We start from the raw sequence: 24,764 nt of genomic DNA on the forward strand, positions 1-24,764 counted from the left end.
TCGGACGCATCACGTCGCCGAGAAAACCACCTTGTACGACATGGACGTCGACATCACCCGCAGATACGTCGCCGTGGCCTGCCAAGACCGAAACGTCAGGTGAGTCCGGCTTTTTTCCTCGCTCTTTCCCGCGCGGAGCGGCGGCGGAGAGACCCCTTCCGTCGCCATCGCCTTCCGCTCTGCCCGCAGGGTTTACGATGCCGCCAGCGGCAAGCAGAAGTGCTGCTACAAAGGTTCGCAGGGCGAGGACGGAGCGCTGTTGAAAGTAAGGCGGCATTCCCGGCGGCTCCCTCGGATGCTATCCGCCTGGCCGAGCGGCGTTATCCGACCCCGGAGATTTCCTGTTTCCACCCGGCAGCTGCCGTTCCGGAGGGAAAGACCTTAAAACACGCGACTCTTCAAATACGTGGCGGCGGTTTAATAATTTCCTTTCCCTTCCTCCTTCGAATCCCCCCCAACGGGGCCAAGGAAGCTCCCTGGATGCTGCCGATTCGGACCGGGCTCCTGGGCGGCTAGAGCCAGAAACGATATTCCCAAAAGACGGGATAATTTCTAGCCCGGCTTAAAATCCCGCTTGCTTTTACATCCTGCCTCAGCTTCAGCGCTTGGCTTTCAAAGCCGCCCCGGTTTTAAAGCTTACGGGAACCGCGGCGCTCGTCGCTTGGGAAAAACGGCGGATGAATCCGACTGATCCTTTTTTTTTCCCGCTCTAGGTGCAGCTGGATCCCTCGGGCACTTTCCTAGCGACGAGCTGCTCCGATAAGAGCATCTCCGTTATCGACTTCCATTCGGGCGAGTGCGTGGCGAAAATGTTCGGACATTCAGGTTCGCCGCCCTTTCCGCCTCGCTCGGCTTTGCGCCGCTTCGGTGCCGAACCGGAAAACGAGCGTTTTTCCGGCGTTTAACTCCGTGCGTTGCAGAAATAGTCACGGGCATGAGATTCACCTACGACTGCAAGCGCCTCATCACCGTCTCCGGAGACAGGTAGGCGCGAGCCTAAAGGCCACCTAAAACCCGTTTTCCTTTCACCTCCGAGGGAATTTATTCCGGCCCGGTATTCCATAAAGCGTCCGCTCTGCATCCCGGGAAGACGGTGGGAAGGAATTTCCCCGGCTGCGCTCGCCCTGACATTAAGGGAGCCTCCGGGAACGGCGCGTTGAATCCCTCTCGCGCGCTACGGGTGTCGCGAACCATCGGCGAAGCCTTCGGCCTTGCGGGCTGAGCGAATCGCCTTAATTACGTGCCCGGAATCTCGGAACGACCGGGAATCCTGCCGGGAAAGGGAATTGTAACCCCCCCGAGCTTGTCTTTGTGCTTCCAGCTGCGTTTTCGTTTGGCACCTGAGCCCCGAAATCACCGCCAGCATGAAGCAGCATCTGCTGGAGCTCGACCAGCTTCCGCCGAAAAGGCCGGATGAAGCCGGTCGGATGCGGCAGATCAGGTAGAGGCGCCTTTGCCAGGCGGCAAACGCCTCGTTCCGAGGCCGCCGGTGCCGTGCCGCTCCGCTCTGAGCTCCGGGAAGTGGCGGAAGGAACATGGAACGCGCAGGGGAGGCCTGGGCGATCCTTGAATCCCGAACCCCCGTTTCCCCACTTTGTTTTAAATCGGGGAACTTACGGAGACGCGAGGAAACCGCGCGGCCGGGCAGGAAGGAGGATAACGGTTATCCGCTCGCGCCCTTCTCCAGGCGGGAGACGTACGTGGCCATTCCTGGCGGGAAGGCAGCTCACGGCGCCGGAGAGCTGTCGGATGAGGAATCCGACGAGGAGCGGGATGAGGCCTCGTCTCCGCAGACTCCATCCAAAGAGGATTTCGACCCCGGTGCGTTCCGGTGCGGTGCTGCCGCCCCGTGTCTCCTCTCTTTCTTTTTTTCCTTAATTCCTGCTTGGAAGATCCCCGCCGCTCCGTTGCGGGCAGAGAAACGAGGGCGGAACGGTGGCGGCGGGATTTCGGCACGCGCCGCGTCGTGCCCTTCGCCTCTCCCGCTTCCGGCGCGACTCAGCGCCGCTCTCCGTCGCCTTTTCCAGCGCCGACGTGCGTCCTGACCAACGGCAAGCTGCCGATGTGGGCGAAGAGGCTGGTGAGCGGAGGGACGTCGGGGCGGGTTTCCTTCCGACGGCGACTCCGGATGCGGATGCCTTTCCCGTCCCTGCGGTTTTGGCCGTAAACCGGGAGAGATTCCGTCTCCCCGCGGAGCCGGAGACTCGCTCCAATGCTTTTCCTCGACGCCCTCGGGTGACTCTTCCACCTGGAGCTGCCCCAACTGGGTTTTTCCTTTCCTTTCCAGCTGGGAGAGGCGGATAACTCGGACAACGCCGGCTCCGATTCCCGGACGAGCTACCAGCCGCGGGGCAGGTGGGCGGAACGTGCCGAGAAAGATCCCATTAAGACGCTGCTGGAAGCGGATCCCGCCTGTTTCACCCCCATCAAAAGCGACTTCGAGGGCGAGGCGGATCCGGAGCCCGGGAATTTCGACCGTCTCCTCTTGGAGGTTAGCGCCGCCGCGTCGTTCGGCCGACGTCCCTTCGCCGGGGGGAGCGTCGATCCGTTCGGAACCGTGCCTCCGATGGCTGCCTTCCGCCGGGGCTCGCGGTGGCCGTCTTGGCGCTCACGGATCCCTCCGTGCCGGAGGAAAGGAGATTCCCCCCGTTATTTTCCGGCAGGTGGAGGTCTCTCCCGGCAGCGTCATCGAGGACTTCAAACGCTCGGAGCTTTTCTCCGAGGACGACGCGAGCCAGGAGCTGGAATCGCTCGACGCCACTGGCAACAGCCTGGATGAGGCCTGCTCTGGGTACGGCTCTTCGGAAAGCGGCAGGTGAGTTCCGCTTCGCGAGGAGGCGGCGGAGGGGGGAAAAATTCCTCGTTTTTCGGCCGTCTAGAGGACGTAGGCAGTGATTAAAATCGCGCTTGGAGGATCGGAAGAGGTAGGATCGATCTCGGCACATCCCGGTGAGCGAGGAGCCGGCGAGCTTACCCTCGGCTCTCCGCGGCTAATCCGGGCCCGACGGTTACGCCGAGATCAGCTCCGCCGTTCCCGAAAGAGCCGGAGCTCTTGATTTCGTTTCATTTTATACATTTTTATTATTAAACCTTTTCCCTTTCCGCGGCTGTGTCAGAAATTGCCGCCAGCCGGATCGGGAAGGAAACGCTCGTGCGAATACAGGTTGTCTTTTCCAAGGAAAAGCCTGCCGGAGCTGCCGCTGCAACCTGTTTATCGGAGCGAGCTCGGCGACATGGCGGAGAAAACCTCGCCGGAGCCGGAAACGGCTGCGTTCCGTCACCGGCCGGAAGGTAACGCCGGGAATGCGGCCTTGGTGCTTAAAAAAAAGGGGATGCGGGAGGCTTGGAGGGGACCAGCGGGATGCGGGAATCCCCCGGATCGCGCTCCCGCAGTGGCTTTTAAAGCCTCCACCGGGAGAGACGGCAACGGAGCGAAGCGCCCAAACCGGCCCCGGCTAAACTCCCGACGGCTTCTCCCTTCCCGGGCCTCTTCGCTTGCCTTCCACGCCTCCCGCTCCGGCCCAAGACGATTCCGACGGAGACGCCGAGGCGGAAAAGGCCGAGGAAAGCCCGCAGCCCGCCGGCTCGCTGCCGCAAACTCCCGAACGGGAGAAATACCTCAAGCGTCACTTCGAGACGCTGGCGGACGCCGCCGCTGCCGAAGGTAACGGGACGGGAGCGAACGGCAAATCCGAACGGCAGGAGGGGCGGGATGAGGGAACAGCTCGGCTAACGCTTCGCTCGCCTTAACTCCAGAGAAATTCGACGGCTCCTTAAAGGATTTGAAGCCGCCCGAAGCCGGAGACGAGGAAAAAAACTTCTTCCTGAACCCGCGCTTGAGTATTTCCGCCAGATTCCTCTCGCGCTGTCAGAAAAACAGCAGGTGGGAGCTTATTGCCGCTTAATCCCTCCGTCCGGCTTTTCCGCGGCCCCGCTGCGCTCCAGGTGGGAGACGGAGGCTTGCAGGGCGCCCCCGAAAGCGGGATGGTTTTGGAACAGCTTCCCTCGCTCCGATCGAGCGGGAAACGGGCTCGGAAGGCTGCGAAAAGCTCCGGGGATGCCTGCGCCGAGCCTAAAAAAATGCCTTTTCCCCTTCTGCGAGCCGCTTGGGAAACGATTCCGGTGGCGGCGGCTCGTTCGTGATCCTTTCCCGGCTCGCAGGCTAGCGGCTGCCTTCCTCCCGCGGACCCGGCCCTCGCTGCAGGCTCCCGCCGATTGCCCGCGAATCCGTTAAGGAAGAGGCTAAAGAGGCCCAGGAGCTCGGAAAACCGGAGGCAAGTCGCTCCCTCTGCCGGAGCAGGGAAATATCAGGCTCTTAAAGCCTCGGGAAAAGGAAGCTGGGCCCGGAAAAAAGGCACTTTGGGTACTTTGAGCGAGTCTCGTGCGGTCTGCTCGGGATTTCCAGGCGGGATTTTTCCTGCGGCGCGAGGTGGCGTTTCGATATCCCGGAAAAGACACGTTCCGGCCCCAGACCTGCAGGTTTTAGCCCCAGGTTTAGCCCGGATTTGGTTTCTCAATTGTTACGTAAACCGGAATTTTTAGGAGCCGCCCCAAGAGAAACCCCTCGAAATGGGAGAAAATACGGATTCGGCGGCTTGCACGTCTTCAGGTGAGATCCGGAAACGACCACGAGCTCCGTTCGGGTCTAAAATCCCGCAGTACGAGTCCGAACGCTCCGCAGCGGATCCCGCCGGCATCCGCTTGGCTCTAACCCGGCGGTTTTGGCCTGCGGCGACTTAATCGAGCTCCAAATTTCCCGGTAGAAACCCTCATCCGGAGCTTCGAGGAGAAGCTGCAGCCGCTGCGGGAGAAATTCCAGGAGCTGCTGCAGCTCTACGACAAGGTCGGTGACCTCGCGCTCCGGGAATGAATTCCGGGCTCCGCGCCAGCTCCGAAAACGCCTCGGGCTCGCGGAAAAACGCCTCCGCGGCGGCCAAACCCCGGCTTGGGGCAGCACGGAGCCGCACGTGCCACGGAGCGCTCAAAATCTGGAGGCGGTTTTGAGGCTGGATGGGGGATTTTGAGCGTTTCCGGGCTTTGGGCGTGGAAGGCGTCATCCGAGCGCTTCTCCCTTCTCCCGGGTGAGCCCCGGATTTGCATTATTTGGGTGTTTTGGGCCTTTTTTTAGACGCAAAAATGCCCAAAAAACCCCCTTCAGCGCCGATTTTCCATGGTTTTTCAGCTGGTTCAGGTTTTGCAGGGAAAAAATAAGTAAATAAATTAAAACGAAGCAGAGGGAAGCGGCAAAACCCCGGCGCCGATCCCGACTTCTCTCTCTCTCTCTCCCAGGTGTCGCGCCGGCGGGAAACCACGGAAGAGGAGCTGCTGCGGCTGCAGGGCGCCTTCACCGGGGCTTTCGCCTGGATGCGGACGGAGCTGGGGGCCCGCGCCATCGCCCCCCCCGCCGATGCCGAGACGCTCGCCCTGCTCCGCGCCTATTCCGAAGCGCTGCTGCGGATGGTCCGGAGCGGCCTCGAGGGCGCCGGCACGGTTTGAGCCGAATCCCGGGAGCCCAAAAAGCCCTGAATCCCCCCCCCCCTCCCCCCCCCCCACCTCTACCTCTTATTTTCGGCACTTTTCCACGTTTTTTTCCCCTCTTTTCGGTGCTTTTCCACGTTTTTTCTCCTCTTTTTGGCACTTTTCCGTGTTTTTTCCCCTCTTTTTGGCACTTCTCCATGTTTTCCCCTCTTTTCGGCGCCCGAATTTTGCTCGGGGGCCCCCCCCAAAAGGCGGCTCCGCTCCCCCACGCCGTTGCGGTGCCGGCACCGATCCGGGCCGGAGCTGCCGGCGCTGCCGGTTTTCGAGGATCTCGGAATAAACGTTTGCCCCGGAGAGCGAGAGAGCGGCTGGGGCATTGGGGGCGCCCGGCGGCAGGTGGGGGCCTGAGAAGGGGATTTGGGACCCAGAGGGGCGATTTGGGACCCGGGGGGGCAATTTGGGGTCTGATGGGGGCAATTTGGGGTCTGATGGGGGCGATTTGAGACCCTGGGGGGGGCAATTTGGGACCCTGGGGGGTATTTGGGGTCTGATGGGGCGATTTGGGGTCTGATGGGGGTGATTTGGGACCCGGGGGGCGATTTGGGGTCTGGTGGGGCGATTTGGGGGCACCGGGGGGCAATTTGGGACCCTGGGGGGTATTTGGGGTCCCAGGGCCGATTTGGACCCTGGGGGGTGATTTGGGGTCTGACAGGGGTGATTTGGGGCACCGGGGGGGCAATTTGGGGGCTGATGGGGGTGATTTTGGCACCAGGGGGGCGATTTGGGACCCTGGGGGGGTATTTGGGGTCTGACAGGGCGATTTGGGGCCCCAGGGGGCGATTTGGGGTCTGGTGGGGGCGATTTGGGGGCACCGGGGGGCAATTTGGGACCCTGGGGGGTATTTGGGGTCCCAGGGGGCGATTTGGGACCCTGGGGGGGTATTTGGGGTCTGACAGGGGTGATTTGGGGCACGGGGGGGGCGATTTGGGACCCTGGGGGGTATTTGGGGGCACCAAGGTGGCGACTGGGGGCACGCGGGGGCCGTTTGGGGCACCCAGGCGGGGATTTGGGGCACCCCGGGGGCACCTGGGGGTACGTGGCGGTCGGGGGGGCACCGAGGGGGCACGGGGGGGCGATTTGGGGCACCCAGGGGACAACTGGGGGCGGTTTGGGGCACCCGGGGGGTGATTTGGGGACAACTGGGGGCACCCAGGGGCAATTGGGGGTTCAGGGGGGCAATTGGGGGCACCCAGGGGCAATTGGAGGTTCAGGGGGGCAATTGGGGGCACCCAGGGGGGCAATTGGGGGCGATTTGGGGGGGGGGCCGTGTCCCCCCCCCCCCCCCAACTCCCGCACGGCAAGGACACGGCAGAGGCGGCCTCATCCCAAAAATAATCCTCTTGGATACGCGAGCGCGTGGGGAGGTGGGGAAGTGCCGGAGCCGCAAGGGCTACGGAACGCCAGCTGGGATCCGGCTCCGGGATTGGGACCAATATCCAGGGTCGGACCAAAACCAGGGATCGGGATCGATATCCGGACTCTGGACCGCTATCCGGGCTCGGATCAAGATCCAGAGTCGGGACCGACACCCGAGGCTCAGACCAAAATCAGGGATCGGGAACGACATCGGGGCTTGGGACTGACGTCCGGGTGTCGGGTGCCGCCATCCCGGGCTCGGGAACGCCGCTATCCCGGGCTCGGGAATGCCATCGGGCTCGGGAACGCCGCTCTACTCGGTCCAGCGGTGGCCGCAGTGCGGGGCGGTGCACACGTAGTAGAGCCTCATGGCGTCCTGCACGGGGACACGGGGACACAGGTTGGGGACACAGCGGGGACACGTGGGGGTCCCTGCCTCCGGAAGCGCCTCCGGAAGCGGCCGGCTCACCTCGGCTCGGGCGCTGTGCGACTGGAAGAAAACGGCCTCCTTGTGCCCGCACCTGGGGGGGGGAAAAGAGAGAGTGGGGGGGGACGTTGGGGACATCGGAGCCCTCCGGGGACGTCGGAGCCCCATGGGGATGTCGGGGACATGGGGGGACGCTGGAGCCGCCTCAAGGGATGCCGGAGCCCCCGGGGACACTGGAATGTGGGGACAGGGACATCGGAGCCCCCCAAGGGACACTTGAGCGTAGGGATGGGGACTTGGAGCTCCATGGGGACATCGGAGCCGCAGGGGAGACACTGAGCCCCCTGGGGACACTGGAGGGGGGGGACAGGGACGTCAGAGCCCCATGGGGACATCAGAGCCCCTGGGGACATCGGTTGTCCCATGGGGGGGGGACAGGAGCTGTGGAGTGTCGGTGCCCCATAGGGACATCGGAGCCCCCTGGGGACATCGGAGCTCGGCAATGAGGGGACATCTGTGCCCCACGGGGACATCGGAGCCACCTGGTCCCCCTCCCGTCCCTCCCGGTAGAGCTAATTCCTCCCTGGAGCCGGGGGGTGGGAGCAAGGCCGGGGATCCCCAGTGTCCCCAGAGTGTCCCCAATGTCCCCAGAGTGTCCCCAAGGAGGGGGGGGACGCCGCGGCGGCCTCACTTCTGGCAGGGGTGATCCTCGGTGCGGGGCAGCGTGGGGTCCTGCGAGACGTCGGCGATGATCTGCGTGAGCTCGCTGCAAGCGCCGGCGCCGCCATTAATGCCCCCCCCTCGCTAACGAGCCGCCGCTAATTAACCCCCCCTTATTAACCCCCCTTTATTACCCCCCCTTTTATTAACCCCCCTAATTAATCACCCCCTTATTAACCCCCTCTTATTAACCGCCCCCTTTTATTAACCGCCCTTGAGTCGCCCTCCCTTATCGCCCCCCCCGCTCACCCTCTAATTACCCCACCCCCAATTTGCCCCTCATTAATGACCCCCTTATGGCCCCCTCCTTATTAATTGCCCCCCCCGTTATTAATTGCCCCCCCCCGCTAATTAGGGCCCCCCCCCCCCCCGTCAAGGCCGCGCTCACTCCACTTCGTGCGTGATCTTGTTGACGTAGATGCAGCTGTTGTCGGCCTCTTGCTGGTAGTCGCAGTTGCGGCACTGGGGGGGGGGGGGGCAGACGGGGGTGACGGACTGGGCCGGACTGGGAGGACTGGGGGGGGCCGGGACTGGTCCCAGTTTGGGGGGGGGGGGGGACGGACAGACGGACGGACGCACTCACCGCGTAGAGCAGGATGCGGTTCTCCTTGTCCTCCTTGGGGTAGAGCATGTTGTTGCTGGGGGGGGGGGTTATTGGAGGGGTTCCCGGGGGGGGGGGCACAGCTGTGACCCCCCCCGTAGACCCCCATGGTGGTGGGGGGTTATTGGAGGGGTTCCCGGGGGGGGGGCACAGCCGGGACCCCCCCCCCCCGGGGACCCCCATGGTGGGGGGGGTTATTGGAGGGGATCCGGGGGGGGGCACAGCCGGACCCCCCCCAGGGACTCCCATGGTGGGGGGGGGGTTCACTATAGGGTCTCCCCTTGGGGAGCTCAGCAGCCCCCTCCCTCCCGACACGGCCACAAGGGGGCGGGGCCTTGGGTTTGTGGGCGGGGCTAAAGCGAGTGGGTGGGGCTAAGCGCCCGGCCGGGTGGGGGGCCCCGCTCCGGGGTGCAGGAGGGTCTGGCGGATGTGGGCGGGGACAAGGCGTGTGGGCGGGGCCGGAGTGCCGGCGGGGGTGTGTGGGCGGGGCTCCGGGACGGAGGGATCTGGAGGGTGTGGGCGGGGCGGAGCTAGGGTAGGGGGCTCGTGGGCGGGGCCTCCGGGGAGAGACGGGGGGTCTGGCATGTGTGGGCGGGGCTTGATCGGGGTGGGGGATTAGGGGCGGGGCTTGGGGCAGTGGCGGGGCCAGCGCCCCGGAGGAGGCCCGTGGGCCGCGGGGGATGCCGGGAAGCCCCGCGGTTGCGGCGCTGGGGGGAGAGGTGGGGGTCCGGCGGGGCGCGGGAGATGTCAGGAGGCCCCGGGGGATGTCGGGAGGCCCCAGGGGATGCCGGGAAGCCCCGGGAGGCCCCGGGGGGCCGCGGTGCCCCTCACCACTCCTGGCAGAAGCGGATCCCCACGAAGCCCGGCTCGTACGTCCCGTCCGACTCCATGACAAACCGCTCCGGAAGCCGCCGCCGCCACGAGGGGGCGGGGCCTGGCGCAGGCGCGCGGCGGCGCCCAGCTACGGCGCGCCCGCGGAGACAAAAGAGGGCGGGAGCGCGGCCGCTCCCTGCCGGCTATAACGGGGACTGGGAAGAACGAGGAGGGACCGAGGCGGGGGTCCAGACGTCCGGGCATCCATTCTGCCTCCCCCTCCCCCATCGTCTACAGAGGACCCAGGCGTCCGGGCGGTTCCACCCGACCCAGCCCTCTCACCCTGTGTCAGGAGGGCCCAGGAGTCCGGGTACCCCCCACCCCATGTATGAGGGGACCCAGGCATCCGGGCACCCCTCCCCCCCATCTGACCACTCTTCCCCATGCGTAGAGGACCCAGGCGCCGAGGAACACCCTCCCCTCAACTGACCCCAAGGCCCTCTCGGACGCCTGGGCCCTCGGATGCCTGGGTCCCGGGCGTGCATGTGTGTCATCCCTCACCCGTGCAGATGTGCCACCCCCGTGCACTGCACGTGTGCAACCCCAGTGCAGGTGTGCCACCCCTGTGCACATGTGCCACCCCCGGTGCATTGCACGCGTGCCACTCCCGTGCAGCTGTGCCACCCTTGTGCATTGCATCTGTGCATCCCCCGTTGCAGATGTGCCCCTGTGCATTGCACGTGTGTAACCGCCGTGCAAATGCGCCACTCCCGTGCATTGTACATCTGCGCACCCCCCCCCCGCGCCCGCGCGTGCGCCCGCCCTGAGCGCCCCCGCGCGCAGCCCTGCCCTCACCCGCGCTCCCGCCCTCACCTTCAGCCCTCCGCACCCCCCTTCCATCGCGCGCCGCTATTGGCCGCGCCGCCAGGAAGCTCTCTCCCCATTGGCCGAGCGCCCGGGCCGGGCTGCGCGGAGGGCGGGGCGGGAGGCGCCCGATTGGCGGGAGGCGGCGGGCGGCGATTGGCCGGGCGCGCGCGGGGGGCGGGCCGAAGGTTCCAGAAGGAGCGGGCGGCGGCGGCGGCGCGGCCGCACCATGAATACGGCGGCGGCGGCGGCCGGGCCGGGCCCGGCAGCGGCGGCGCCTGTGGTGGTGGCGACCGCTTCCGCCGTCTCGGTGGCGGTGAGCAGCAGCCTCAACGCCTTCCGCGCCCACAAGCGCTACAGCCGCGGCCTCACCATCGCCGAGTTCAAGGTACCGGCCGCGGGCCCCTCCCCCCGCACCGGGGGGCCGTACCCGCCCCCGCCCCCCCGCGTCTCGCCCCGCCCCGCCCCCCGCGCCCCGAGTCCCGCCCCCCTCCCCGACTGGGACCGGCCACGCCCCTCCGGGGCCACGCCCACCCCCCGCCGGGCCAGGCCACGCCCCCCTCCGGGCTGCACCGGGACCGGCCCGGACCGGATCCCCCCGGCCGGCACCGGACCAGACTGATCCCCCTGACTGGCACCGCCCTGGACCGGACCGGGCCGGATCCCCTTTCCCAGTCCCGGATAGGGCAGGACCCGGACCGGGCCGGATCCCCTTTCCCAGACCCGGATAGGGCAGGACCGGACCGGGCCGGATCCCCTTTCCCAGACCCGGATAGGGCAGGACCCGAACCGGGCTGGATCCCCTTTCCCAGACCTGGATAGGGCAGGACCGGACCGGGCTGGATCCCCTTTCCCAGACCCGGATAGGGCAGGACCAGGCAGGCTGGATCCCCTTTCCCAGGCCCGGATAGGCAGGACAGGACCGGGCTGGATCCCCTTTCCCAGACCCGGATGGGGCAGGACCGGACCGGGCTGGATCCCCTTTCCCAGACCCGGATAGGGCAGGACCGGACCGGGCTGGATCCCCTTTCCCAGACCCGGATAGGGCAGGACCGAACCGGGCTGGATCCCTTTCCCAGACCCGGATAGGGCAGGACCGAACCGGGCTGGATCCCCTTTCCCAGACCTGGATAGGGCAGGACCGGACCGGGCTGGATCCCCTTTCCCAGACCCGGATAGGGCAGGACCAGGCCAGGCTGGATCCCCTTTCCCAGGCCCCGGATAGGGCAGGACAGGACCGGGCTGGATCCCCTTTCCCAGACCCGGATGGGGCAGGACCGGGCCGGACTGGATCCCCCCCCACCTAGAACAGGCTCAATCCCCTCATACCACCCCGATCCGCCCCAATCCCCCCTGCGGGACCAGCCGGGATCCATCCCTCACCCCAGCAGCCGCCTGCCCCCCCCTCCCAGTGGCTCCCAGTGGCTCCCAGTGACGCCCCGTCCCGCTCCCGCAGTGCAAGCTGGAGCTGGTGGTGGGCAGCCCGGCCTCCTGCATGGACCTGGAGCTGTACAGCGCCGACGAGCGGCTCCTGGGGCGCCTCGACCGCGACGAGGCCCTGCTCGGCTCCTACCCCGTCGACGACGGCTGCCGCGTGCACGTGCGTGACGCCGGAAGCGCCCGGAAGCGCCGCGAAAAGGGGCCCGGGAGGCTGCCGGGAAAGACAGGCGGCCCGCGGCGGGGTGGGGGGGGTGATTCGGCCGCTCCTGTCCCGAAACGGGTTTCCAAACGGCCACCGGATCCGCGCTCCCGGTGGCGCTGATTTGGCCATTCCTGTCCCGAAACGGGTTTCCAAACGGCCGCCGGATCCGTATTCCTGGCAGTGCCCGATTTAGCTGATCCGGCCCCGAAACGGGTTTCCAAACGGCTGCCGGATCCGCACTCCCGGCGGCGCCTGTTTATGAGCCCAGTTTGGGGCTGGATCAGCTAAATCAGGTGCTGCCGGGAATGTGGATCCAGCTGCCGTTTTGGAGCCCTTTTGGAACCGGAGCGGCTGAAACGGCAGCCGGATCTTATTCCTGGCAGTGCCCGATTTGGCAGATCCGGCCCCAAAACGGGTTTCCAAACGGCCGCCGGATCTGCGTTCCCGGCGGCGCCCGATTCGGCTGCTCCTGTCCTAAAACGGCCGCCGGATCCGCGCTCCCGGTGGTGCCCAATTTGGCCGCTCCTGTCCCAAAACAGCCGCCGGATCCACGCTCCTGGCAGCGCCCGATTTGGCTGCTCCTGTCCCAAAACGGCCCGCGGGATCCGTGCTCCCGGCAAGGCCCGATTCGGCTGCTCCTGTCCCAAAACAGGTTTCCAAACGGCCGCCGGATCCACGCTCCCAGTGGCACCCGATTTGGCCGCTCCTGTCCCAAAACGGCCGCCGGATCCGCGCTCCCGGCGGCGCCCGTTTATGAGCCCATTTTGGGGCCGGATCGGCTAAATCAGGTGCTGCCGGGAACGTGGATCCGGCTGCCGTTTCGGAGCCCTTTTTGGAACCGGAGCGGCTGAAACGGCAGCCGGATCCGTATTCCTGGCAGCACCCAATTTGGTCACTCCTGTCCCAAAATGGGTTTCCAAATGGCTGCCAGATCTGCGCTCCCGGCAGTGCCTGATTTAGCCAATCCGGCCCCAAAACAGGCTCCCAAACGGGCGCTGCTGGCAGTGCAGATCCAGCTGCCATTTCGGATCCCTTTTTGGGGCCGGAGCAGCTGAAACAGCCGCCGGATCCGCATTCCCGGCGGCACCCAGATTGGCTGCTCCCGTCCTGAAATGGGTTTCCGAATGGCCGCCGGCTCCGCGCGCTCCCACCTAACGCCCGATTCAGCAGCCAGCCGGGGTGGGGCCGAAGCCGGAGCGATCGGAAGCTTCTCCGGGGGGGTCGCTCCGGCTTCTCCGGCGTCTCCGTCGCGATCCGGCCCGCTCTCCCGCAGGTGATCGACCGCAGCGGCGCCCGCCTGGGCCAGTTCGAGGACGTGTCGCAGGTGCCCAAGTACGAGATGCCCGAGAGGCGAGTACGACAAGCGGCCAGGTACCGCGCGACAACACCCCGTTCCCCCCAACACCCCCCAACCCCCGCGGTGACGGTGACACCAGTGACGGTGTCCCCGTTTCCCGCAGAATCCCTGCGCTCCTTCCTGCAGCGGCGGCAGCTGGGCCGCTACGCCGAGGCGGAGGACCGCCGGCGGCGGCGGTGCGACGGTGACGGTGACGGTGACGAGCGGGCGCTGGCCGCCCGCATCCCCCTGGGCTCCGCTGCCGCGTGCGGGTGCCGGGGCAGCCGGCCAAGCGCGGCACCGTCATGTACGTCGGTGAGTGGCTTCCCGCTTTCTCCCTACGGATGAGCCGGAAGCTTCCCAGCGCCGCTCTGTTCCCATTCCGTTCCTTTTTTTTTCCCGCAGGGCCGACGGATTTCAAGCCGGGCATTTGGTCGGCGTGCGCTACGACGAGCCGCTCGGCAAGCACGACGGCAGGTAGGCCGGGCGCCGGCTCCGGGTTTTCCCGCCGGCACCCTTCCCGCTCGGATTGGGGAACAGGGATAGGGGGGTCAGAGACCTTCAGGCTCTTCCCAGTCTGATTGGGGATGGAGCACGGGGCCTCCGGAGCCCCCTGGGTCCTTCCCGTTTGGATCGTGGATGGAGGACGGGGCCTCCAGAGCCCCCCGGGCCCTTCCCGCTTGGATTGGGGATGGAGCATGGGGCCTCCGGAGCCCCCGGGCCCTTCCCACTCGGAGCGGGGATGGAGCACAGGGCTTCTGGAGCCCCTGGGCTCTTCCCACTCGGCTCAGGGATGGAGGACGGGGCCTCCGGAGCCCCCCCGGGCCATTCCCACTTGGATCAGGGATGGAGCATGGCAACCTCCGGAGCCCCCTGGGCCCTTTCCACTTGGATTGGGGATGGAGCATGGGGCTTCTGGAGCCCCCCTGGCTCTTCCCGCTCGGATCAGGGACGGAGCATGGGGCCTCCGAAGCCCCCTGGGTCCTTCCTGCTTGGATCATGGATGGAGCACAAGGCCTCCAGAGCCCCCTGGGCCCTTCCCGCTCAGATTGGGGATGGAGGACGGGGCCTCTGGAGCCCCTTGGGCCCTTCCCACTTGGAGCGGGGATGGAGCACGGCACCTCTGGAGCCCCCCGGGCTCTTCCCACTTGGATCCGGGATGGAGCACGGGGCCTTCCGGAGCCCCCCAGGCCCTTCCCGCTCAGATTGGGGACGGAGGTGGATGAGGCTTCTGGAGCCCCCCGGGTCCTTCCCGCTTGGATCGGCGAGCACTCCCGGTGCTTCCGGAGCCTCTTTCCCGCTATCCGGCGCTACCGCGGGGCTTTTCCGCAGCGTCAACGGCCGGAAGTACTTCGAGTGCCAGCCCAAGTACGGCGCCTTCGTCAAGCCGCCCAGCGTCACCGTGGGCGACTTCCCCGAGGAAGACGACGGCCTGGAGGACGAGATGTGATCCGTGGCCGGCGCTCCGGCGTTCCGGCGCTCCGGCGTTCCGACGCCCGCTCCGAGAGGGACGCTCACCGTCACCGCGGTGCTTTTTGTTTTTTGTTTCTTTCCTTTTTTTGTGTGTGTGGAAAAGGCCCTTTTTCTCCTTCTTTCCGCTCCGGGCCGAGCGGAGCCGCTCCGGATTGCCGCCATCTCCCGAATCCCAGGGGATGCGGCCGGCCCGGCTCATCCCAACGATGCCGGCGGCTCTGTTCCCGCATACGGAGCCTCCTCGGCACCCAGCGACCGCTCTGCCCCATCCCGGTGCTTTTTACCCCGTTTCCGTGCCGCTTCCTTTGTTTTTTTGTTGTTCATCCCGTCGCTCCGAGCGCTGCTCCGGCCGGATTTCTCCGCTCGGCGCCTCCCTCCCGCCCGTCCCCTGCCGCTTTTGGGGACGAAAAGGGGGGTTTTGGGCTCCCCCTAAGTTATTGTCTGCTCCGTGCCGCCGCCGCCGCGTCCGCTCTCCCGCGCCAATAAAGCCCCCGAGGGTGAAGCCGAGGCCTTGGGCGCCGCCGGGACCGGGGGGGAACCGGGGGGGGGGGGGAACCGGGGGGGGCGACCGGGAGGGGCGACCGGGAGGCGCCGGCGCTGCCTCGTGGCTCCGCTCCGCCCCCACGTGGCGCCTGCGGGAGGGGGGGGCGGGGCTCCCCTGCCACGCCCCCTCAGCGCGCCGCAGCCAATAGGCGGTCGTGTCGCTGAGGGGGGTGTGTCCGAGGGGCGGGGCCGGACGTGGCGGCGGCGGCGCGGCGGGAAGGAGGCGGGCGAGCGGGGCCGCGGAGACCCGGTAATAACGGGGGGGGGGGGGGGGGGGGGGAAATAGCGACCCCCAACGCGACCCTACAGCGACACCCACCTCGGGGAGAGACCCTGCAGTAACGACCCCCAAACGCCCCCCCCACACACACACACACAACACCCACCCCGGGGCTGTCACCCTACAACAACACCCCCCCCCAATGCCCCCCTACAATAACACCCCCCCGTGGAGACACCGTGCAATAACAACCCCCCAATGCCCCCCTACAACAACACCCCCCTGGGGCTGTGACCCTACAACCACCACCCCCAACCACCCCCCCTACAACAACCCCCCCCCGGGGCTGTGACCCTACAACCCCAAAACACCCCCCTACAATAACAACCCCGGGTCTGTGACCCTACAACAACACCCCCCCCCCGGGGAGACACCCTGCAATAACAACCCCTAAATGCCCCCCTACAACAACACCCACCCGGAGCCCTGACCCTACAACAAGCCCCAAACGTGACCCTACAACAACCACCCCCCGGGGCCACGACCCTGCAACAACCCCCAAACACCCCCCTACAACAACACCCTCAGGGCCACAACCCTACAACAGCCCCCCGGGGCTGCAACCCTACAACAACCCCCCAATGCCCCCCTACAACAACGCCCAGGGGGAGACCCTACAATAACAACCCCCCAATGCCCCCCTATAATAACAACCCCAGGGCTGCAACCCTCCAACAACACCCCCCCCCCGAGGAGACACCCTGCAATAACACCCCCTAAATGCCTCCCTACAACAACACCCCACCAAGGGCTGCAACCCTACAACCACCCCCAAACACCCCCCTCCAACAACACCCCCCTAGGGCCGCGACCCTCCAACACCACCCCCCTTAACCCCCCCCTCCAACAACCACCCCCAAATGTCACCCTACAACAACACCCCCCCCCCAGGACCGCGACCCTACAACAACAAGGGGAGCACCACAGCCAACCCCCCCCAAACACCCCTCGTTACCCCGCGCAATTAACCCCCGGGGGCTAATTTTTCCTGCTCCACCCCCCCCGCAACAGCCATCGGGGCCGGATTCGTTCCCCCGCCTTCTCCGATTCCCGGAACGCCGTTCCCGCTCCCGCCATGGCGACTGGCAACCGGCTGCCGAAACAGGTGCTGAGCCTCTACCGGCAACTGCTGCGGGCCAGCAAGGACAAGCCGGGCTTCGCGGGGTGCATCCGGGAGGAATTCCGCCGGAACGCCGGCATCCCGCCCCGCGACGCCCTGCGCATCGAGTTCCTGCTGCGCCGCGGCCGGAGGCAGCTGGAACAGCTCCGCGCCGCCACCACCAAGCGCCTGGGCGCCTTCGGCTCCGCGCCGGAATAACAGCCGGAAAATCCCCATCCGATGCGTCCGCTCCGGCTCTGAGGCGATCGTCTTCTCCCAGCTTTTTTGGGGGGGAAAACAACACTAAAGGGGACGTTCAGGAGATGGTTTTTCCACATGGCTCCTCTTAAAAATTCCGGTGGTTGCCGGAAGTGGGATTTGCTCGTTCTTACCAGCGGATATAAATCCAGTTTGGGGCATTTTGGGTTTTTTTTTTTCCCTCTCCCATTTCCCTCCCACACCCTGTGGTGAAAACCGGCTCCGGAGACTGACACAAAACTAGGAGAGAACAGGAAGGCGGCAGCTCCGGGATGCTATTTTCCGCACGGGAATGCGGGCAAAAAGGAGAGAATCGGTATCCTTTGAACAGCCTCGCAGCTTTTCTTTATGCTTTTTTTTTGCCAAAACGCTTGGAAAATCGGTTCTTCCCCCGGCTAACGTGCTCTTCCGATGCGCAAGTTCGATGCCTGCCACAAGGCGCTGAACTGCACCTACGGGTTTTACGGTAATGCTGGCGGTGCCGTCAGTAGGTTTCAGGGTTAACAGCACGCAGCGGTCATCGGTACTCGTTTCTCGGCCGCTTCGGCTCAGGCTGCCGGCGGGTCCATCGGAGGGCGTCTCCGAGGACAGGCCAGCCCGGGAAGAGCGGGAAGGAGCCGGGAGCGGTATTGGCGGCTGTTTCCCCTCGTTTTGGGGGCAAAGCAGGCTTTTTTGGGGCTGTGGAGGCCGCGGGTACAGGCGCGAGGGGCGGCTGTACGTACCGCGTTACGCAGGCGGCCGGGATTGGGGGTTGCGCCGCGGCGACGGTCTCGCCTGAGCGAAGGAGCCGCTCCCCGATGTAAATACCCCTTTGTGCCCCCCCAAATACCCCTTCGTGCCCCCTCACCTGCCCCTTCCTGCCCCCCTCGCCTCAAATACCCCCTTGTGCCCCCCCCAAATACCCCTTCCCGCCCCCCCACCTGCTCCCCCCCCGCCTCAAATACCCCTTCGTGCCCCCCCTCGCCTCACTTGCCCCCCATCTGCCCCCCCCCCCCCCAGCCCACCGGTGCCGCCCCGGGGACCCCGGCCCGGCCCCGCCGCGCTGAGGGGAGCCGCCTCCCGCCAACGGCCGCGCGCGCGCGCGCACCCCCCCCTTCCCGGCGTGCCCCGCGCCCCGCCGTCAGCCAATGGCGAGGCGGCGCCGCGCTCCTTCCGCCTCTGTGGGCGGGGGAGAGAGGCGGTGCCTCGGGGGGTTGACAGCCGGCGCGGCCAATCGGTGGAGCTCCCCCCGCGCGGTGGGCGGGGCGGCGCTGACGGACAGGCCCAGTCGCCTATGGGCTCCGCCACCTGCGCTCGCTCGGAGGCGGGGCGCGGCAGAGTGGCGGCGGCAGCGACCAATGGGAGCGCGGCGGCACCTCCCCTCCCCGCCGCGGCGCGGGGCCGGGGCCGCAGAGGCGGCCATGGCCTGGTGGGGCCGCGCCGTGGGGCGGGCGGCGGCGGGGCTGCTGCGGGGCGCGGCGGGGCAGCGGCCCGGCCGGGGGCCTCGCTACAGCCTGGGGCGCGGCTCGGCCCCGCCGCCGCCCGCCGCCACCGAGCTGGAGAAGGCGGACGCCTGGCTGCTGCGCAAGGCGCATGAGGGCGGTGCGTGCGGCCGGGGGGCGGTGCCGGCGGGGCGAGGGGGCGGGGCCGGCGACGCGGAGGCACGGGGAAGGGGCGGGGCTCGCGGCCCCGGGGGCGGGGCCGGCACGGCGCGGGCGCGGGGCTGGCGATGCGGGGACAAGCAGGGCAGGGGGCGGGGCCGTCGGCGCGAGGGGGCGGAGCCGGCGATGCGGGGACAAGGGGGGGGGCAGGGAGCGGGGTGAAGGCAAAGGACGCGGGGGCGGGGCCGGCAGAGCGAGGGGGCGGGTCCCGAGGCCCGGGGGCGGGTCCGGCAGAGCTCAGGGGCGGGGCAAAGGGCCTGGGGGGCGCGGGGAGAGGGCCCGGGGGGTGGGAGCTTGTGGTCTCGGGGGGGGGTGAGGGGGCGGGGCTAGGGGCGTATGGGCGGGGCTTTTCCGCATCGGGGGTCAGGGCTGGCAGGCCTGAGGAGCAAAGCCGGCCTGGGGGCGGGGTGAGGGAGCTAGGGGGCGGGGCAGAGCGCGGGGGCGGGGCACCTGGGGGGTCACCAAAGGGCTTGGGGGGGCAACCCCCCCCTTAATTCCCCACTTTGGGGCCCCCCCCCCCAATCCAGGTTTCCTCTCCTGGTTCCGCAACGGCCTCCTGGCCACCGGCATCGGCGTCATCGCCTACGTCCAGAGCGACACCGGCCGCGACGCCGCCTACGGTGAGACCCGAACCCCCCCGAGGCCCCCCCAAAACTGCCCCCCACCCCCCTAAATCCCCCCCAAACCTGCTAAGCACCAAAGAGCCCCCGACCCCCCCCCAAAACCTGCCGAATCCCCCCAAATTCCCCCCAAAAGACCCCAATTCCCCCCCAACCCCCCAAACCTTCCCACGCCCCCTCGACCCCCCCTCGACCCCCCCAAACCCTCATCGCCCCTTCAAAGCCACCAATATCCCCCCAGACCCCCCCAAAATCCCCCAACCCCCCCCAAAACCTCAACCCTCCCCTCAACCCCCCCAAAACCCCCCAACTCCCCCCAAACTCCTCCAACTCCCCCTAAAGCCCCCCCAGCACCCCAAAACCCTTCAAACGCCTCAGCACCCCCCCCGACCCCCCTTGAGGGCTGAGCCTGGCCCCGCCACCATTTTGTGCCACCCTTTTTGCCCCCCACCGCCATTTTGTGCCACCATCTTGCCCCCGCCGCCATTTGCTGCTGCTGTGTTGTCCCCCGCCGCCATTTTGTGCCACGATGTCACCCTGCCGCCATTTTGCGTCGCTGTTTCGCCCCCCGCTGCCATTTTGTGTTGCTATTTCTCCCCCGCCGCCATTTTGCCCCGTGCTGCCGTTTTGCCCCACCATTTTGCCCCACGGTGCCATTTGGCGCCACCATTTCGCCCCCTGCCACCATTTTGTGCCACCATTTCCTCCTCCACCGCCATTTTGTGCCCTCGTTTCACCCCTTGCCACCATTTTGTGCCCTCGTTTCGCCCCTTGCCGCCATTTTGTGCCCTCGTTTCGCCCCTTGCCACCATTTTGTGCCTTCGTTTCGCCCCCTGCCACCATTTTGCACCACCGTTTCACCCCGGCTGCCATTTTGTGCCCTCGTTTCGCCCCCTGCCACCATTTTGCACCACCGTTTCGCCCCTGCCGCCATTTTGTGCCCTTGTTTCGCCCCTTGCCACCATTTTGTGCCACCATTTCACCCCCTGCTGCCGTTTTGCGCTACCATTTCGCCCCGGCTGCCATTTTGTGCACTCATCTCGCCCCCCGCCACCATTTTGCACCACCGTTTCTCCCCGGCTGCCATTTTGTGCCCTCATTTTGCCCCCCGCCGCCATTTTGTGCCCTTGTTTCACCCTTTGCCACCATTTTGCACCACCGTTTCGCCCCGGCTGCCATTTTGTGCCCTCATCTCACCCGCCGCCGCCATTTTGCGCCGCCGCCGCCGTTGCCGTTGCGCCGCTGACGGCGCGGTGCCGCCGCCGCTCCCTTGGTCCCCGCCGCAGGCTTCTTCCTCCTGGGGGGCGCCTGCGTGGCGCAGGGCAGCGCCTCGTCGCTGCTGAGCCTGCTGCGGCTGCGGCGCGCCATGATGCTGCCGGCGGCGGCGGCGGCGGCCCGGGCGCTGGCGTTGGCGCTGCCGGCGCTGCTCTGGCTCTGCGCCCTCTCGCTCTACGTGGGCCGCCTCGAGGTGGAGCTCGTCACCGACGAGCGGCCCGACGGCCGCCCCGGCCAGTGACCGCCACCGCCGCCGCCACGCTGCCGCCACGATGACGCCGCCGCCGATGCCAACGCCGTCTCGCCCAGGTGGGTCGCGCCGCTGCTGCCGTGAACGCCGCGGTTTTTTTGCAAACGCCGCGGTTTTTGCAAACGATACCGGTTTTGCAAACGCCCGGATTTTTGCAAACAGTGCGGTTTTTGCAAACGCCATTTTTCAAACGATACCGGTTTTGCAAACGCCACGGTTTTTGCAAACGACGCAGGTTTTGCAAACGCTGCCGTTTTTGCAAATGCCATTTTTGCAAACGGCACAGTTTCTGCAATCGCCATTTTTGCAAATGCCGCAGATTTTGCAAACACCCTGATTTTTGCAAACAACGTGGCTTTTACAAACGCCATTTTTGCAAACGCCACGGTTTTTGCAAACGATGCAGTTTCTGCAATTGCCAGTTTTGCAAACGACGCAGTTTCTGCAATCGCCGTTTTTGCAAACGACGCGGGTTTTGCAAACGGCGCCTTTTTGCAAACGGCCCCATCTTGCAACAGCTGCGTTTTGTGGCCGCCACGTTCCTCGCAAAGGCCGCGTTTCTGCCAATGCCGCCACTTTGCGAAAGCGGCAGTTTTACGACCGCCGTGTTTTTGCAAAAGCTGCTTTTTGCAAGCACCAAGTTTTTGCAAATGCCGCGTTTTTTGCAAACACCGAGTTTTTTGCAAACGCCAAGTTTTTGCAAAAGCCACATTTTGCAAAGGCCATTTTTTTTTTTTTGCAAAAAGCTGCATTTTGTGATGGCTGAGTTTTTGCAAACGCCACATTTTATGAACACTGTCTTTTGCAAACGCCACGTTTTTGCAAACGCCATGTTTTTTGCAAATGCCACATTTTTGCAAAAGCTGCATTTTTGCAAACGCCACTTTTTTGCAAACACCGCATTTTTTGCGAACACTGCGTTTTTGGAATGCTGAATTTCGCGAACACCGCTTTTTTTTTTTTGCAAACGCCGCATTTTTTGCAAACACCACATTTTTGAAAGCTCCATTTCCGGGTTTTTTTCTTCCAAAAAAAAAAAAAAAAAAGCAGGTTTGGGCTATCCCGGATGCATCGCAGCTGCACGTTCCGACTCTTGCTCCAGCCAGGGGGAAAAAATTCCGCATTTGCAACCCGGAAAAAAGAAAAACAAAAAAATGGAAAAAAAACCCCCCCGAAACCGGAGTCCCGTATTCGAGTCTCGCCAGCGGCTCTGGACACCGGCAGGACTTTTCCAGCCGGAGATGAGCCACCGCCGCCGCCCGGGAGCTTCCGACCCTTCCGCGATGGATATTCCCCCTTCGCTGCCAGCTGGGAAGGAGCTTCCGGGAGCGAGAAGCTGCCGTGGGGGTTTTTTGGGGTGAAAACGCCCCAGTTTGGGGGCGGGAACGACGCCCCTTAAAGCTTCGCCGGCTCCGCGAAATAAATGTGTCGGGGAAAAACCCCTGTTTGGCCCCGTTTGTGGAGGGTTCCCCCCCCCCCCCCCCCCCAACCTGAGGGGGTCCCGGGGGGGCTCTGGGGTCGGGGGGGGGGGGGGTGGACGTCACCATTTGGGGGACGTTCAGGGCTGCGTCGTGTTAAGGGGGGACCCTGGGGGCCAGACAGCCCTGTTAGGGGGGACATTTGGGGGGTCCAGACCCCCTTAGCGAGAACATTTTGGGGGTTCGGACCCCTTTAGCAAGAACATTTTGGGTCTTGACCCCTTAGTGAGAACATTTTGGGGGTCCAGACCCCATTAATAGGAACATTTTGGGTCCAGACCCCCTTAGTGAGAACATTTTGGGTCCAGGCCCCATTAGTAGGAACATTTTGGGTCCAGACCCCATTAGTAGGAACATTGTGGGGGTCCAGACCCCTTTAGTGAGAACATTTTGGGGTCCAGACCCCATTAGTGAGAACATTTTGGGTCCAGACCCCCTTAGTGAGAACATTTTGGGGTCCAGACCCCATTAGTAGGAACATTTTGGGGGTCCAGACCCCCTTAGCGAGAACATTTTGGGTCCAGACCCCATTAGTAGAAACATTTGGGGGTCCGGACCCCCTTAGTAGGAACATTTGGGGGTCCAGACCCCCTTAGCGAGAACATTTTGGGGGTCCAGACCCCATTAGTAGGAACATTTTGGGTCCAGACCCCTTTAGTGAGAACATTTTGGGTCCAGCCCCCATTAGTAGGAACATTTTGGGGGTCCAGACCCCCTTAGTGAGAACATTTGGATCCAGACCCCATTATTTAGTGAGAACTTTTTGGGTCCAGACCCCCTTAGCGAGAACATTTTGGGTCCAGACCCCATTAGTAGGAACATTTTGGGGGTCCAGACCCCATTAGTGAGAACATTTTGGGGGTCCAGACCCCCTTAGCGAGAACATTTTGGGTCCAGACCCCCTTAGTGAGAACATTTTGGGTCCAGACCCCATTAGTGGGAACATTTTGGGCATCCAGACCCCATTAGTGAGAACATTTGGGGGTCCAGACCCCATTAGTGGGAACATTTTGGGCATCCAGACCCCATTAGTAGGAACATTTTGGGGGTCCAGACCCCATTAGTAGGAACATTTTGGGGTTCAGACCCCATTAGTAGGAACATTTTGGATCCAGACCCCTTTAGCAAGAACATTTTGGGTCCAGACCCCCTTAGTGAGAACATTTTGGGGGTCCAGACTCCATTATTTAGTGAGAACATTTTGGGGGTCCAGACCTCCTTAGCGAGAACATTTTGGGGGTCCAGACCCCATTAGTAGGAACATTTTGGGTCCAGACCCCCTTAGTGAGAACATTTTGGGCATCCAGATCCCATTAATAGGAACATTTTGGGTCCAGACCCCCTTAGTGAGAACATTTTGGGTCCAGACCCCCTTAGCGAGAACATTTGGGGGGTCCAGACCCCATTAGTAGGAACATTTTGGGTCCAGACCCCCTTAGTGAGAACATTTTGGGCATCCAGATCCCATTAATAGGAACATTTTGGGTCCAGACCCTATTAGTGAGAACATTTTGGGTCCAGACCCCCTTAGCGAGAACATTTGGGGGGGTCCAGACCCCATTAGTAGGAACATTTTGGGTCCAGACCCCCTTAGCGAGAACATTTTGGGGGTCCAGACCCCATTAGTAGGAACATTTTGGGTCCAGACCCCCTTAGCGAGAACATTTTGGGGGTCCAGACCCCATTAGTAGGAACATTTTGGGGGTCCAGACTCTCTTAGCGAGAACATTTTGGGGGTCCAGACCCCCTTAGTAGGAACATTTTGGGTCCAGACCCCCTTAGTGAGAACATTTTGGGTCCAGGCCCCCTTAGCGAGAACATTTTGGGGTCCAGACCCCATTAGTGAGAACATTTTGGGTCCAGACCCCCTTAGTGACAACATTTTGGGGGTCCAGACCCCCTTAGTAGGAACATTTTGGGTCCAGACCCCCTTAGTGAGAACATTTTGGGTCCAGACCCCATTAGTAGGAACTTTTTGGGGGTCCAGACCCCATTAGTGAGAACATTTGGGGGTCCAGACCCCATTAGTGGGAACATTTTGGGCATCCAGACCCTATTAGTAGGAACATTTTGGGGTCCAGACCCCCTTAGTAGGAACATTTTGGGTCCAGACCCCATTAGTAGGAACATTTTGGGTCCAGACCCCCTTAGTGAGAACATTTTGGGTCCAGACGCCCTTAGGGAGAACATTTTGGGGGTCCAGATCCCCTTAGTGAGAACATTTTGGGGTTCAGACCCCATTAGTAGGAACATTTTGGATCCAGACCCCTTTAGCAAGAACATTTTGGGTCCAGACCCCCTTAGTGAGAACATTTTGGGGTTCAGACCCCTTTAGCGAGAACATTTTGGGTCCAGACCCCATTATTTAGTGAGAACATTTTGGGGGTCCAGACCTCCTTAGCGAGAACATTTTGGGGGTCCAGACCCCCTTAGTAGGAACATTTTGGGTCCAGACCCCCTTAGTGAGAACATTTTGGGCATCCAGACCCCATTAATAGGAACATTTTGGGGGTCCAGACCCCATTATTTAGTGAGAACATTTGGATCCAGA

General features: G+C 64.3%; 5 protein-coding genes across 8 annotated transcripts; 4 read left to right on the forward strand and 1 right to left on the reverse strand.

Moving 5' to 3' along the window:
- The first annotated feature begins 7 nt into the window (after positions 1-7).
- WDR62 (WD repeat domain 62) lies at positions 8-5,545 on the forward strand. Of its 3 annotated transcripts, XR_010886721.1 has the most exons (15): positions 8-99; positions 190-265; positions 714-825; positions 921-984; positions 1,322-1,441; positions 1,688-1,821; positions 2,028-2,080; positions 2,288-2,491; positions 2,664-2,815; positions 3,179-3,291; positions 3,527-3,883; positions 4,162-4,274; positions 4,543-4,609; positions 4,764-4,843; positions 5,290-5,545. XR_010886721.1 is itself a non-coding variant. In XM_067314514.1 (11 exons), the coding sequence occupies exons 1-11, from the start codon at positions 41-43 to the stop codon at positions 3,748-3,750; spliced, it is 1,311 nt and encodes a 436-aa protein (XP_067170615.1). In that variant the 5' UTR covers positions 8-40; the 3' UTR covers positions 3,751-4,150. The 3 variants fall into 3 exon arrangements, 2 of the variants coding, with proteins under 2 accessions (XP_067170615.1, XP_067170614.1); XM_067314514.1 differs by lacking the exons at positions 4,162-4,274; positions 4,543-4,609; positions 4,764-4,843; positions 5,290-5,545 and having other exon boundaries at positions 3,527-4,150; XM_067314513.1 differs by lacking the exons at positions 4,162-4,274; positions 4,543-4,609; positions 4,764-4,843; positions 5,290-5,545 and having other exon boundaries at positions 3,179-3,668.
- Positions 5,546-6,858: 1,313 nt separating this feature from the next.
- On the reverse strand, positions 6,859-9,758 carry POLR2I (RNA polymerase II subunit I). Of its 2 annotated transcripts, none has more exons than XM_067314451.1 (6): positions 9,474-9,758; positions 8,625-8,657; positions 8,430-8,503; positions 8,013-8,087; positions 7,364-7,415; positions 6,859-7,270 (listed from the first exon to the last, which is right to left on the reverse strand). In XM_067314451.1, the coding sequence occupies exons 1-6, from the start codon at positions 9,741-9,743 to the stop codon at positions 7,208-7,210; spliced, it is 567 nt and encodes a 188-aa protein (XP_067170552.1). In that variant the 5' UTR covers positions 9,744-9,758; the 3' UTR covers positions 6,859-7,207. The 2 variants fall into 2 exon arrangements, with proteins under 2 accessions (XP_067170552.1, XP_067170553.1); XM_067314452.1 differs by having other exon boundaries at positions 8,625-8,679; positions 9,474-9,609.
- A 719-nt stretch (positions 9,759-10,477) lies between these two features.
- TBCB (tubulin folding cofactor B) lies at positions 10,478-14,799 on the forward strand. Its single transcript, XM_067314467.1, is given in 9 exon segments — positions 10,478-10,707; positions 11,776-11,919; positions 13,235-13,312; positions 13,314-13,332; positions 13,422-13,550; positions 13,553-13,612; positions 13,703-13,729; positions 13,732-13,774; positions 14,630-14,799. Coding segments are annotated over 9 exon segments (777 nt in total). The 5' UTR covers positions 10,478-10,548; the 3' UTR covers positions 14,748-14,799.
- A 699-nt stretch (positions 14,800-15,498) lies between these two features.
- SDHAF1 (succinate dehydrogenase complex assembly factor 1) lies at positions 15,499-17,101 on the forward strand. The gene is made up of 2 exons (XM_067314468.1): positions 15,499-15,563; positions 16,605-17,101. The coding sequence occupies exon 2, from the start codon at positions 16,669-16,671 to the stop codon at positions 16,909-16,911; it is 243 nt and encodes an 80-aa protein (XP_067170569.1). The 5' UTR covers positions 15,499-15,563; positions 16,605-16,668; the 3' UTR covers positions 16,912-17,101.
- A 1,249-nt stretch (positions 17,102-18,350) lies between these two features.
- Positions 18,351-22,177, forward strand: TMEM160 (transmembrane protein 160). The gene is made up of 4 exons (XM_067314389.1): positions 18,351-18,531; positions 19,118-19,210; positions 20,497-20,794; positions 21,786-22,177. Exons 1-3 carry the CDS (start codon positions 18,351-18,353, stop codon positions 20,724-20,726), a joined length of 504 nt encoding a protein of 167 aa, XP_067170490.1. The 3' UTR covers positions 20,727-20,794; positions 21,786-22,177.
- The last annotated feature ends 2,587 nt before the right edge of the window (positions 22,178-24,764 follow it).

Source organism: Apteryx mantelli, chromosome 35, assembly GCF_036417845.1.
Source record: "Apteryx mantelli isolate bAptMan1 chromosome 35, bAptMan1.hap1, whole genome shotgun sequence".
Taxonomy (NCBI): Eukaryota; Metazoa; Chordata; class Aves; order Apterygiformes; family Apterygidae; genus Apteryx; species Apteryx mantelli.